The sequence below is a fragment of the Typopeltis vanoorti genome, chromosome 11 (assembly GCF_054136105.1).
Source record: "Typopeltis vanoorti isolate ZY-2024b chromosome 11, IOZ_Tvanoo_1.0, whole genome shotgun sequence".
Classification (NCBI taxonomy): domain Eukaryota; kingdom Metazoa; phylum Arthropoda; class Arachnida; order Uropygi; family Thelyphonidae; genus Typopeltis; species Typopeltis vanoorti.
Window position 1 is genome coordinate 101,162,409 of NC_143559.1, and position 15,827 is coordinate 101,178,235.

At 35.2% G+C, this 15,827-nt stretch overlaps 1 protein-coding gene across 1 annotated transcript in view; it reads right to left on the bottom strand.

Annotated features, from left to right (window-relative positions):
- Positions 1–15,827, bottom strand: part of LOC150101877 (serine/threonine-protein kinase ATR-like) — an 860,597-nt gene that overhangs the window by 665,008 nt on the left and 179,762 nt on the right. The window contains exons 11-12 of the mRNA XM_090399924.1: positions 10,850–10,938; positions 3,370–3,545 (exon numbers count right to left, since the gene is read on the bottom strand). Coding sequence (XP_090256050.1) covers positions 3,370–3,545; positions 10,850–10,938 — 265 coding nt within the window. The remainder of the gene's footprint in view (positions 1–3,369; positions 3,546–10,849; positions 10,939–15,827) is intronic.

Consider the following 15,827-nt stretch of genomic DNA (forward strand, 5'->3'; position numbering starts at 1 on the left):
TCCCAATCCAAACACCTGAACTGAACTAATAACCAAACTAATCCTCCCTGGAATGAGAGCTTTCATTCCCCAATCCACTGCATAACCCCAACCTGTATCCAAGCCCTGGTTCTCAAATAAAATGTGCCTCTGCAGGCCATGATAAAAATGCAGCCTTATGTTCAATTGCTTAAATTAGAAACTCCAGCTTCTCATTCAGTTTACACAACAGCCAGAAACTGAATGAAAAGCTGGAGTCAATGATAAAATTTGGAATCAATGATAAAAAAAGTTATCATTGACTCCAAAGCAGACTTCATAAGAATAAAATGCAATAAACTTGGCTCCTGCTCAACTGGCAGTCAAGTCTTCTGATCAACTGCTAAGGATGTTGGGCATAACTTCTGCAATTCCATGTTGACACCTCTCTTGCATCCTGATAGTAACCTCACCAAAGGAAAAGGCAGACCTCTTGGAATCAGATTTTATTTCTCCAACTCCTGCCTGGATGGCTAAAGTAAATCAACTTCTGTACTTCCACAATCTTCCCACTATATGCTTCCTCTTAACTTTTGGCAAAAGGATATCAGCAAAACCCTGATCTAGACTTCAAGTCTAGATGGTATTCCTGCAGTTGTGCTCAAGACTGGTGCTCCAGAAATCGCACTCATCCTGTATCGCCTATATAAACTATCATGGTCTATTGGCATCTACATAACAGCAAGGAAGGAAACCTACATCCAGTCTAATGACATAATAAATGACATAAGGTGTGTCCAAAAAGTAAGGTCCGTTCAGAATTTGCTGCCAAATAAGATATGAGAGAGGTATCAGGCATGCATGATAGCATAGCATAACTCATTAACCAGCTGTTGACCATTTTACCTTCATTTCATTTTCATTTGTTGTCTTCTATGAATAATTTATGAGTACTGTGATAAAAAATCCTGGCAGTGTGAGGTTCGTGGTGTGATACGGATTTTACTTCTTTAAACAGAAAACAATAGTGCTGTAGAAATTCACAGGTGACTGTGTAAGGTTTATGGGCCTAATGTAATGAGTGAAAGTAAAGTTAGGCAATTATGTTGTTTGCTTAAAGAAAGGCATAGCAATGTTCACAATCAAAAGAGCAGTGGCCAGCCAAGTGTGGTGACAGACAATTTTGTGGAAAGAGTGAACATGAAAATGTGTGAGAATTGTCGTTTCACAATTAGAGAACTTTCTTTTGAATTCCTAGAAGTTTTACGGTCAGCCATTCCTGAAATTCAGACAGAAGAGCTGAGATATAAGAAACTGTGTGATAGATGTATCCCAGAAATGATGACTGATTCATATAAGAAGCAACAAGTGGAATCAGCTCAAAAGTGTTTAAAATAAAGGAAGGAGCAGGAACTTTTTTCCTCAAATCATGACTGATGAGGAAATGTGGATTTTGTACACAAATGTCAAAGCAATCAATGCAGTGGCACCATTCATCATCCGTAAAAAAAAAAAAAAAATCAATCATCATTAGTCAAAAAAAAAAAAAAAATTGATGACCCCTGTCATCGATTTCATCTTCATCATCTTCCTTGTTGAGTTTCTTCAGCGAGGAACCACAATTAATTTTCGTGTTCACTCTTTCTTCTGTGATCTTCATTGTGAACACTGTTGTGCCCTTCTTTAAACAAATGATACCATTGCCTAAACTTATTGTCACTCATTACATTAGGGCCTTAAACCTTACATAGTAGTTTGTGAATTTCTGCAGCACTATTGTTTCCTGCCAACAAAATCCATATCGCACCATGAGCTTCACAATTGGGGGGATTTTATCATGCCACTCATTATAAATTATTCGTAGTAGACAGCAAACGATAATGGAATAAAAGTAAAATGATCAACAGCTAGCTAATGATTCATGCTATGTGCTACCTCTCTGCAATATCTTATTTGACAATAAATTCTTCATGGACCTTTACTTTCTAGACATGTCTTATCTAGTAACCAGTCTTACCAACAAACACAGTTGTAATTACCTTTATTGGATTAGCATTATTCTAGACTTACAAAGACTATAATTCCTTTGAAATACTTGGATATTGAGGGCCTGTGTAGCTCAGTGGAAGTGGTGTTTACACTCCTCAGTGCTAACCTGCCTGAAGAAAGAGCACTGCGAGTTTGATTCTGGTCGCCAACTAGAGGAACTACTTCTAAGCATTTTTTTTTTTTTTTTTTTGACCAGTTCCCAAGTTAGCCGATCTCTGGCATGGGAAGTGGGTTTTTCATCCCATAAACTCAATTGACCTTAGACCCCACACACTATTTTCAGGCATTGAAAATATTGTGTTAAGGTTAAGCACGCGTTAACTATCTCTTCACTGCGTGCTGCTTAATTAGTTATAGCAATGAGCCAGTTATCTTTAATTGGCTACCAGTGGAGATTAAATTGCCCACTCAGTCTCCAAAAAAGTTAGATAGGGCTAAAAAGGCCTTGCCTACTCTATACGGGAATACAAAGGCATTAATTGATTTTTTTTTAAATTTGGATATTGGTCCCTTATTTTTGCATTATGGTTTTATTTTTATTTATTTATTTTTTTAAGTCAATCCTCTCCACAAAAGAGTGTAAACCTAGAGCACATATAATGGATGAATGAAGAGCTAAAACGTTGCTCCAGAGATGACCAACCAGGGTACTTTTTCAAGTCATTTTACCTGCTTCTGAGAAGCAGAGCAATATCTCATAGAGGACAATGAAGCAGTCAAATATCTAAATACTTAACAAACACCCAGGCCACAGTGAGATTCAAAAACTGACAGCATGATGGTCATGGTGGAAAGCCTACCCACATTACATCCCCATTTAAAAAAAAAAAAAACAAATCTCAGACCTCTCTCCAAATTTTCATTAACCTATAGTTGTTTCCTTAGTATATATTTTTATTCTAGTAAAACTAAGATATTCTTATTTTTTTGATACTACACAATTATACATCAAATCAAATTAAAAATAAAACATCACACAGATACTTATTTTAAAAATTAGAACATCTAAAGCTCTCGGAATATTAATAACAAGTATTGCAAGTAATTTTAATGCTACATTAAAATCAGTAAATGGAATATCAAATACATGCAGGAGGTGTGCAATAAATTAAACAATAGTATTGACATTGCTTTGAGCACTCCTAGAAATTGTCTTGCAATTCAACTCCCTACAGGGGACATGCCCCACATCAACCAGATCAGATGCTTGATCACTTTCCTGACAACATTATAAAATAGTATGTGACCACATAAATTTACACAGATGTAGACATACTATGAAAATGGCAAGTAAATTAACTTTATTCAGCAGAAATAAAAATAATACTAACTTATTAAGAATGAAAAGAAGCAAATAATTACCTTGGGAATGAAGCAACAGAAGTACAAGATTGACAATATGCAAAAATATATCGCTGTTTGCTAAATGCAGAGAGACTAATAAACTGTTCATCAATTCGATAAGTCCATTAAAAATATCTGGTGGTAAATGAGAATCATTTTCAGATAATGCAGTTCCAGTGGAAGGACTAGAAATGCTATAAAATAACAATTAATAAGTATTTATATATATATATATATATATGTATAATATATGTATATATAAAATAACAATCAATAAGTATTTATTTATATATATATATATATATATATATATATGTATATAATTATTTATTTACGCATATGGCTTTGTGAAACTGACAAGTGAAATGTACAATCACAATCTCCAGAAACAAATGATGAAAATCTTAACATGTAAAAGTTCTTTACATAAAAGGCATGAACTGCATTCCAAGTCTTCCTTTTTTTTTTAAAAGAAAAAAAAAAAGTAATGTGTTATAATCAAGTCAGGGAAAATTATCATCCTACTGTACCAAATATGACAAGACTGCATGTTCTCTCAATGCATCACAATACAAATGTAGCTGTATCCAAGGTTTCATTAGAGTGACTATTGTGAAAACTTGATCCATTAGAGAAAACCCTTTTCACTTTGCATCATCATCATCTTCTAGCACGAGGAGGAGGTCTACTGAGACTTCGACGAGGACTATGAGAATAACATTTTCGTGGTGAACAAGACCTTGAATCTTCTATTTCCTCCATAACCACTGCCACCACACGAACTACAGGTCAATGTCCAGACTGGAAAGCCAATTCAAGGCCTCATCCGTCACCTTGTGGATGTCCTGTAGGCCACCACTGTGAAATTGGTACCTTGGGCAATCGTTCACAATATGAGTAATCGTCTGAGCCACAGGAGAACAATCACAATAAGGGTGGTCACACAGCCCCCATTTATGTAGTAGATAGCCACATCTGCCCTGGTTAGTTCTGATCCTGTTGAGTGATGACCAAATCTTCCTAAGAAGAGCAAAACCAGGCTACAGAGCACAGGGATCTTCTACCAGGAAGCTGTTTGTTGGGAGATTGTTGGACCAGTATTCTCTCCACATGTCCTCCACAGGGTAGCTGAAGAGAGTTCGTCCATGGCCCAGAGAGGCTTTCTAGATTTTTAGGCGAAGACCAGGTGGATTTATAAGAGCCTGGTGCAAGGGCAGAAGTGGGTTGCTCATTGCTTTATTAAATTCTTTAAACAAGGCTTGTCTTCTCCATATGTTTGGTGGAGCAATGTTAGACAGGCAGCCAGGAGAGAAGGGTGCTTCTCACTGTCCCACTAATTGTATGCATGGTAGAATTTAGCTGAGTGTCTATAATGTTAGTATGAGCACTTCTTGCCCAGACAGGGGCACAATATTCTGCTGCAGAGAATGCGAGGGCTAGTGCAGACAAACTTAGGACTTCTGCACCAGAACCCCAGGTCATTCCAGCGAGCCTTGAAATGATATTGTTTCTCGTTTTAATTTTGTTGGACAGGTTGGTGATGTGCCTTTTATAGGTTAGGCTTCTGTCCAGGCTCACTCCAAGATATTTTGGGTGGGGCTCGTGCTCTACCATTTTTCCACAGTTGAGGTGTCGATTCGCCTCTGCATTGTTTAGGTGAAATATTATGGACACAGTTTTTGTTGGATTTGGCTTCAAGTACCACTGCTTGAAGTACTCTTCCAGGATGTTCAGGTCTGTGTTCAAGGTTGATTCCAGGTTGGCAAAGGAGGTAGATTGATGTAGGATCGCTAGGTCATCAGCGTACATATACTTGCTTGAGCTGGTGTGTGGTAAGTCATACACGTAGATGTTAAAAAATAAAGGGGTAACACAGAGCCCTGAGGGAGACCGTTGTGAAGGAATCTGATCCTGTTCTTTTTTCCACCAATATGGACCCAGATCTTTCTGTTGGAGAGAATGGATTCAAAAAGCTGGAAGAAATTCAGAAAGTTTTTTTGCACCTTATAATATTTCCTAGCTTTAAGAGGAGGCTCCTGATCCAGAGTGTGTCATAGGCTGATGTTAGGTCAATGAAAGTGGCTTCAGATTTAAATTTCTTCTGGAAGCCTGCTTCAAAGTGTGTTGTCAGGGCCAGGACCTGGTCACAGCAGCTTTTTCTCTGCCTGAAGACAGCTTGTTCAATCAGGAGTGCTCTTTCGATGGGTAGTGAAATTCTTTCAAGGAGAATTCTTTCAAAGAGCTTAAAGGTGGAGCAAAGCAAGGAGATATGTCGTAGATTTTTCACATCATTTGGATCTTTCCTTGGTTTGGGCACAGCAATTATTTTAGCTTCCAGCCACAGATTCGGTTGTTTACCAGACATTATAATTTCTAAAAAAAAAGGGTGGCCAGCCATGGTTGGCCATGTTGACCAAGATGTTTTAAAAACTCAGGGAGGATACATCTACTCCTGCAGCCTTGCCATTCTTGGTGAGTTTTAAAGCTACATGTACCTCTTCCCGAGATACTGAGTGTACAATTTCAGGAAGCTCAGGTCCCGTCTTCAGGATTTGTCTGATGGAAGATTGTACATCAATTTTCCTGATAGAGCTGGGATGTATCTTGGAGGTTTTCAATAAATGTTTAGCCATTTGATCAGGAGTTATCTCTGTTGTTTTGTGTGATGTTGGTTCTGCTCCACCTAATTTTCTTACAAGTGACTAGCTTTTCCAGCTAGATGTGGAGAAATCAAGTTCATGGATGACTGAGATCCATCTTTCCTTTCTGTTTTTATCCAGAGTTTATTAACTGACTTAAACACCGAGAAAAAATATAAGAGATTTAATAAGGTTTCACTACTAGTTTCATCAGAAATGCCGACTTTGTACAGTACCATGGAGGTAACATCTTAAAAATATATTGTACTTTAGACAAACACAGATGCCATCTGTTGAGGATAATAATTCTTCACACAACTCTCAAAACTTAAAACTAGTTTGAACACTGTCTCATATACTTCTAGTTTGATGGTTTGGCCTAATGTCTCTCTCTCTCTCTTCTTCTATATAAGTTTATTCAATTGGCTCCTCCTACACACAAGTATAGCTTATTCTGTTGTCTATTTTCAAATTTAAATTTCCATCTTCACTAAAATCTCTACTCAAATAGCTGAAATATTCTACTTGTTATATACATTCTCCATTGAGAATGCAACTGAAGTTTGTAATGTTTCTGCTATTCTCATAGTTTAGTCTTTTTATTGCTGATTTTCATGCCAAATTAGTTACAGCTATAACTCAATTTAATTAGAGAATCCTGGAGGCTTGCAATGGATGTGCTTAGGAGTACAACATTATCTGCATAAAGTAAAGAGCTGAGTTTTGACATCTCCAATTTTGATATAAGATTTCATGCCACTTTCTTTGATAATGTGATCTATATAGATGATGAATAAGAGTAGAGATAATGTGTATCTTTGTCTTAACTCTGATTTTACATCAAATGATTTTATATCGTGTATTTTCTTCAATTCTAACTGCTGACTTACAGCTTAAATATACTTATTTACACTTAACAAAAAAAAAGTACTTTTATTCAAAAACCGCAGTATATTTCATCCAACGTGAACATCAAGGAGAACCATTAACTACATTTAAAACATGAATCACAATGAGTCATAAATGATGCATATATTAACTCATAGCTTGGTTGCAACTGAAGTGTATGATTACAATATTAGAGTTCAAAGGAACAAATGTAAAAAGTTGCAGATATAAAGAAACAATTCAAAATAATTATTTAAAAAAAAAAATTATGAACAATTAATAGTGATCACTTCACAAAACTTGGAGATTAGAATCAAATCTGATCAAGTTGAGATTTGGACCATTTAATAGCATTTCACATGTCTCAAGGAAAAGAAAATCAAATTTTGAAACTTTTGAACTTATTGGAATGAAGAAGTTTCATCTAGTTCAAAAGAATTCTGTACCTAATGTGAATAGCATGAGAAGCAGACTTGTCCAATTCCTTAAACTGTAATACAGTTTTTCTGTTCTTCCATTCTAATCAAAGCAGAAAGGCCAGGCTGTCCAAAATAGCAAAGATGACAAGAGCAGACTACCTGATTGACACTTGGTAAGGACAGAGGCAGTAATGTATCCTCTGTAGATAATAGGAAGGAAGGAAGAGTTTCCAAGCTGATCTGAATGAAGCATATAGATTTAATATATGAAAAATCCATATTCTGAGGTTCCTTTACAGAAATTCTTTTTGCATCATATTGTAGGTAGAAGGATAATAATGATCAATAATTTTTTGAATGGTACATGACACATCATGCTTTTAATTTTATTCTAACATCTAACAAAAGGGAATTAAAAATGCAGATCATATGAGCTCTAAGTACAAGACTCTTGATAATACCCATCTTCTGTAATGAATGATAGTGGTAGGACAAGTGATTGTATTTACCAGTATGGTTGGCTTCTGATAAACTGAAAATTCAGCATGACCTGTGGAATTATGAATTATTAAGGTATCCACAAAAAGGTAGTTGCATACAAAATACAAAATTCATGTTCAATGGTGAACTTGATCCAGGAGCACAAGACATTTCCACTTCACAATAATGTCACTTATAGTTCATTGAGGGAGCAGGAAGCTACAGTAAGCCAGAAATTTCTAAAACTGAGTTATTGCAAATGTGGCATCCTGTGATAGCACCACCTCAAAAGTCACTAAGCTCTTGAGTATGGTGTGTTAACGTTTAAAATTTGTCTATGAAGACTGCAAGACCATCTGCTTCCATTTACACATGTGGAACATGACTGTGATGTATATATATTCACTACTGCAAAGGAGTGTCCTCATATTTTTAATCAGATAGTATATTTACAGATAATTCCAATGCAAACATTCAAATACTATTTTACAATATAGGAGGGTGGTCTGAAAAAGTTCTTGGAATAACAATGAAAAAACGAATTTATAATGTCAAAATTATTTTTTATTTTCCTATCTCACTTAAGACTAATACATTTATTCCAGCAATGCTCCAGTGCCATTATCCCATCCCTGTAGTGGTTCTCAGTAAGATCTGCAAAATACCCCTCTACAGATGAAATCACCTCTTGATTCGAAGAAAAACGCTGACCAGCGAAGAAGTTTTAGTTTTGGGAAGAGATAGAGAGATAGAAGTCAGATGGAGCCAAATCTGGGGAATAGGGTGGATGTTCCAACAATTCATAGTGCAGATCCCTTAATTTTCCCATTGCTAAAACACTTTTGTGGGCAGGTGCATTGTCCTGATGAAAGATGATTTTTTTTCTTCTGCAAACCGGGTCTTTTCTCACGAATTTTTTCATCTAGTCTGGTTAAAAGATCAGAATAATATTACCCAGTTATTGTTTTACCCTTTTCAAGATAATAAACAAATGCATCCAAAAACAGTGATGCATGACCTTTCCTGCTGATGGAACCGACTTTGTCTTCTTTGTCACTGAACAACCGGCTTCTGTCCACTGTTTTGACTACTGTTTGGATTTTGGTGTGTAATGGTGAATCCAAATCTCATCCAGAGTAATAAATTGATGCACAAAATCAGTTTTATTCTTGTTAAAACACTCCAAGCACTGTTCAGAGATTTTCATGGGAGTGTGTTTTTGATCTGCTGTGAGTAAGCGTGGCACCCATCTTGCACAAAGCTTTTTCATTTGCAATTCTTCATGCAAAATATATCCTACACGTTCTTTTGAAATGCCTATAGTCTCAGCAATTTCATGTAATTTGACTTGCCAGTCATCCAATACCATATCATGCACTTGATCAATGATTTCTGGTGTTGTTACACTTTTTGGCCTCCTTCACATGGATCATCTTCAAGGATGGTACTGCCACATTTAAGCCCTGCAGCCCATTTCTTAATGTCAAAAATGAAGGAGAAGGGGGCCCATAAACTTTTATGAACTTCGAATGAATTTCTTTTGGCATTAAACCTTCTTTTACAAAGAATTTTATAACCGCATGATACTCAATTTTATCCATTTCAAGGCATACAGATAACACTTTTGCTTCCGAGAACTGTATAAAACAAACTACTTGAGAGAATGACTTGCAATTTCACATGGATGCTTATGACAGATGTACCAACTTAGAAAAAAAAAAAAAAAAATCTTGCCAATAGTGTTGCCATCTATGGTCGAGGCCAAGAACTTTTCAGACCACTCTTGTATTATTATTATTATTGGACGAACACCTCCACGGAGTCTGAAGAGACTCATCATGGGAGACCCAAACTATACACACAATCTATCATACCTTTCCTTAAACCCAATAAACAGACAAAGTGCTAGTAACTAACTCTGGACCCATTTCATCCATTCAGGTAACCCCTGCACATAAACATGGAAACCAGTTTGGGTAGTGACCCTTCCCATAATGCATAGCATTATACATACCTGTAAGGATATGTGCTTTGCATTAAGGGATACTAAGGCAAGTAACGTGAAGTTATAAGCTTCTATATATGAGTTGCCCCAGTCGTCCCGAAAATAGTTCAAGCACCACAAACTTGTAATTAACATTAATAAATTAATGTATGGTAATTAATATTAACATTAATAAATATAATTAAAACTATTAATAAGAGATATCCACAAATAAGAGAATCTCCCAAACTTTTGGGAGGGGGAGAGAGAGAGACAATCGTTATGAATCAAGTTAGGCCAATGTAAAAGGGCTTCACAACTGTCTCTGAAACAGTGTTCATATTTAAAAGTGCTTTTATGGAGAAGATGAGCTTTATCCCACAGGATACTGTGTTTAGTATCAATATGCTGTTGCTAGACCAGATTTTTGAGGTTGCATGTATTCAATGTAGTAGTGATGTTCATTAATTCTTATCCAACAGAATGGTCTGTGGGATTATGTCAAAAACAAATTATGTCAAATTATATTCACAAGGGATCTGATAAACAGAAGCTAAAGATAGAGGTGGAATTTTGTATTTTGTAGATGGTGAAAGATGGGAATATTTAGCGATAAGAAAATGTGAGATTCAGGTGATACTTCAAAATTCTACCAATAAGTTCAGAGATACCAGAAATATGAGATTGGAACCCTGCAGTCTGTCAAAGAATCCTTAGGTGTTGGAACACAGGGTCAATTATCTGTTGGATTTGATGAGGGTTGTAACCATCTAATTCCATTCAAGTTTTGATAGTAAGAAGTTCTTTTTATAAGCTTGAGGGAGATATCTGTATGAAATATAATGTATAATGTAATTTTGTTGTTTTATAGTTATGCCACAGATACCTTTAAAAATAAGCAAATGGTTAATTAGTTAACATTTATGTGTGTACACATACAAAACAGTTTGTAATAGTTAATTTAAAGATTTTTAAAAAAAAGTTTTTTTATTAAAGTTTTAATATAATGAGCACAAAAAGACCTGAAAGAATCTATTTTAAAAATAAAAATAAAATTCAACAGAATTTTGAAAAAAAAACATATATACCTGAAACCAGAAGAATAAATATGTACAGCACTACTCAACAGGATGTCAACACAACAATATATTCCATTAATTAAAGAAGGGGATGGAAGCTGTAAAGAATTTAAACACTGTTAAAACTCTGTGTGTTGAAGTTGAAGTTTAAGTGCTGTGAGGACATCATGTTGGAGGCTTAATGGAATATATACAGCACTCGGAAAGAATTAAAACTGATTTTAATACTTCCAACATTCAGAATTGATGGCAAAGGAAAAAGAGATCTAAGATATCAGAAGGAAAAACGTTTTTTAAGAGTGTTAAGGTTTCACTTTTTTAAGAGTGTTAAACAGAGAGGTGATGTCAAAGCTTACCAATATGTCTGTATTATTTAAAGTTAGATTTTCTATCACGGTTTTAAAATGTGTAGTGTTTTTTTATATAGGATGTGGTAAGTCCAGTTAAGGGGGAGTCAGAGTTAGCCAGCTGCTTTGACAGTTTGAAGCAAGGTGCATTAGTGGCATCTACTATAGGTCATATGGGGCGATTAGGTTTGTGGATTTTTGGTAAACAGTATATTCAGGGGAGATGAGAACAAAAAAGGTTTGAGTTTTTTGTAATGTCTGGAGGCCAGGAGGATACTTTCTTAAGTAAGTTATTTAATTTTTTAACTTGTGTTTTTTGGGGGATTGTGTTCCAGTGGGATGCAGGTAGCACAATCTTCGAGGATAATCTCTCAGTGCCTGGAGTTTATAAAGTACTCTATACCTGCAAGCTGGCATACTTTGGACAGACAGGTAGATCAGCAACCATCTGCTTAGAAGAACACAAATCATACATCTCCAATCACAACTATGGTCAGTCTGGCCTGGGAGACCATGTTTTGGATACAACCCACAGGATCTCCTGGAAAAAAAAACACCATCTCCACCACAGTAAATTAAAAAAAAAAAAAAGACTATTTTTAGAATCTGCAGTAGCACTCAGAAATCAACCGAATCTAAATAAATATGGTTGCATTAAACTTCCGAAAATTTGGGAAACATTAATTATCAGAGATCCCACCTTACATTCTACAATCGCCTATAGAGGATGCACCACCTAGATAGGACTTTACAGTCACCCATATGTTTAGCTTAGTGTTGTGTTGTATTTGTGTGTGTTATATTAGTTTTGTGTAATCCCTGAAGATGTCTCAGTGAATGAGATGGAAGTTAAAATCAGTTTTAATCCTTTCCGAGTGATGCATATATTCCATTAAGTCTCCAACATCCAAAAACAAATATACTATTAAATATTATAACAAAGATTAGTAAAAATTGCAATAATTATGTTGCCAATCTTTTGGCAAAAAAATTAAATCTCGGTTGACTGCAACCTTATTTTGTTAAGGATATATAAGATATTAGAAAATTTTCTGAATTTTTTTCTGAAGTTAATGAATGCTCATTTAGCAAAATGAGCATTCATTAACTGAACAATCTCATCAACTTCTGACATAAAAGTGTCACCTGCATTCAGTAAATATATTCTTCCACATTCATTCTTTCTTTTACTTACAGCACAAAATAAAATTTTTTTGAGTTCCCTTTAGCATGTTCAGCCAATTTCCTTTCATACTCAGATTTAGCTTTCTGCACAACATAACTTTTCTAGCTTATATTATGTGTATATATATATATATATATATATATATATATATATATATATATTTACATACACAGTTCATACTACAGCATACAATAGCTACAGGCCATACTACTACAACTCTTTTTTTTTCCTTGTAAATCAGTTTATAGCATGCAATAATGTCATGGGTTTTCTCTTGTATAAGCATAATTTTTATTTTTGAAAAATTATGGAAACTACCACCATGTAATAGTAAAACTTCAGTTTAACATAAATCAAAATAATCACCTGACATTTCGACCTTCAAATCAAGGGTCAGCACGTGGAGTATATAGTCTGCCCACAGAGAGAACCGTAGCTGACAGAGTGCCAAGAAGAGTCAATTCATGTTTGAAGGGGAGAAGAGAATAAGGGATGTACAAATTTGTGACCAACAAATGAATCACGTGCTTCATACATAAAATTTTCCAATTGTTATCCAAGCAAAATTGTTACTGCTTTAAAAAGTAGAATGTTCATAAAAGAAAAGCTAATTTTTCAACGTGCAATAATAAATGCTCATCTCACGAAACGGATTGATTACCCTATTATCAGAATAGATTTGCTTTCTTCTGCCATACATAGAAGTGTTGAGGGTTTTCTCATCTGTGGTTGAACTATAAACATATAAAAAAAACCTTACTACACATATGAATCACTGAATTAGAAACCTTTATGCAGAAGTACATAAATGTCACTTACTCAGCATAATGCAAAATTCTTGGATTTTAAATTATGCTGAGTGCATCACAATGCGTTCTAGACAACTATTTAACCCATTAACATACAAAGACATCTGTGACAAGTCTTTTGTTTATTGCACCAAAATTGATTTTGACGTATCGCAGACGTTATGGAGTTCGCATCAATTTCAAACGAATTTAGAGCCAACTTTAAAAATAATTTATATGTCAAAGGGTTAAGAATGCTACTGGTCAGAATCATCGACAGTGTTAATCACAATGGGAAAAACAAAGGATCTTTTCAGAATCATGGCAACAATGTTCAGATATTCCTTGGAGAAGGACACCAGGACTTCCAGCAATATCAGGGGACCTTCCGTACCAACTGAACATGCTCCACACCATGACACCACCTCCAGAACTTCGGGTTGTGTTTACAAGGCAAGCTGGGTTCATTGCTTTATGGGGCTCTTGCCAAACTCTCTATTTACCATTTGTACAGAACAAGGTATACTGCGACTCATTGGACTACATGAACTATATGAGTCACAGTGTTCCTCGCATCACTGTAGGTGAATTTTCCAATTCTTCACAGAAATCACAGGTTTCTGTATAGGCATGCAACTGCCAGTACTAATCTTTTTCAATTCCCTGCACATAGTTCAGTGAGATATGATCAGGCACAACCTTCATTAAATATTTTGGTCAAATGCTTCACACAGGAAGTTCTGTTTGTCCGTACAAGCCTTCTCAGATGATGGTTATCTCATTCTTGACAGACCATCTTAGGACCATACTTGTGCCTCTTAGACAAGTAAAGTGGGTTAGTTATTTATCCACTGATTAAACACCTGAAGTATCTTTCATTTTGAGAAACTAGTCAGAAAATGTTTTCAGAATCATGGCTCCAGCCATGATTTCATCTATTACTCATCATTTGAATAATGATGAATAATAGAAATATGGAAATATAGAAATAGAATAATGAAATCATTTGAATAATGAAATTTAGACATCAAAATTTCATCTATTAAAACAACAGAGAGATATTAACAACAATCATATAAATATAACCAATCATGATATCTCTTCCTAGGCATACCAGTCTAGGAGCAGCCAACTGCAAACAGAGGAGAATAGAAGAGACTAACCACCTACAAGTAACAGCTATGTGATCAAACTATCTAGCCACACCTTATATAATGGTGAACTTTCATTACTCAATCAATGCATAAACTTCACAGCAACACTTAGAACTGTTAATAAATAAACTGGATGCTATATACGAAATTGAAAGAGGCATTAATTTTCTTCCAAATAATATAGCTGATAAATTCCTTTAGAAACCCATAATATTTTGAATAATATGAAAGCTATAAGTAGCAAATCGCACCAAAATAGAACCAGCAGCCATCGAGTCATTAAAAGCTAATAAAGATGGTGCTATAACAAAGTCTAACAAAGGTAATGCTACGGTCGTCTTAATCAGATCTACTTACCTCCATCAAATGAATCAACTAGTCTCTGATACAACACTTATCAACTTGTAAACTATAATCCAACTAACAGAATTAAGAAGAAAACTGTCAACTTACTTAAGTCTGTCACTTCTTGCCCATCGGACAGTATGAGAAAACTGTTACTACATTATGCTTGCTACCCCAGAATTATTTGGGTTCCCCAATTAATTCTGACATAGCAAGTATAATGTTCCACACTGGCTGATAGTTGAAGGTATAGATAGTTCTATTATTATTATTATGTAGCCAAGAAATCAGCATCAACACTCAACGAGTTGGTAGGTCATACCCATCTCCTATACTACCTTATATTGATGAAACCAGATGCACAATTCCATCCATAAAAAATCATAAATAACACATTAAATTTAATAATTTTGGTAAACCAAATTTGTTGATCAAACTGATTGGAAAGGTACCTGTTCTTTACACTACAAAAACCTGGTATGAGCCAAAAGTCTGTGAAATATTGATCAACCATCCTAATCTAAACAATAATGGTGGCATGAAAATCCCAAGACGATGGATGGATGGATGGCACACATTCAGCAGCCCACATAAATTCTTAAAATTTTCCAGCAAACTCTCACTTTAGAACTCTGAGCAATAATTTCAGCCCTTATTAACCACCATCACTACTGTTTTTGTTCTAACTTAGCTATGAGTAATGTCTAGTTTAATTTATCTCTTAATGATTTCTAACAAATAGCAGGACTTAGCTTCGATGTAGCGAGTTTTTTTGTTTTTTTTCACCAGAGGTCAGGCCAATAGTGTTAATGGTTGACTAAATTAGTGTGATTTTAGCAAACTAAATACAAGCTTTAGCTATATACTTCAGCATACTGTGTAGCATGTGGAATGCAGCTCGTTTCTTTGTGTGTGTGTGCGCGCGTGTGTGTGTGTACTCCAGATGATGACCTTGATATGAAAACGTCGGGTGATTATTTTGGTTTATATTAAACTGAAGTTTTACTATAATACAGAGTTGTTTTCATAATTTTTCAAAAAAATGAAGGCTGATCACTGTGTAATTACGATAAAAAAAAATGTATAAGCATAAGACTTATCAGCATTTTTGTTGATATGTCTCATGTGACATGTTGGCAATCCAAATAGCCAATCATTTTTCCAGTT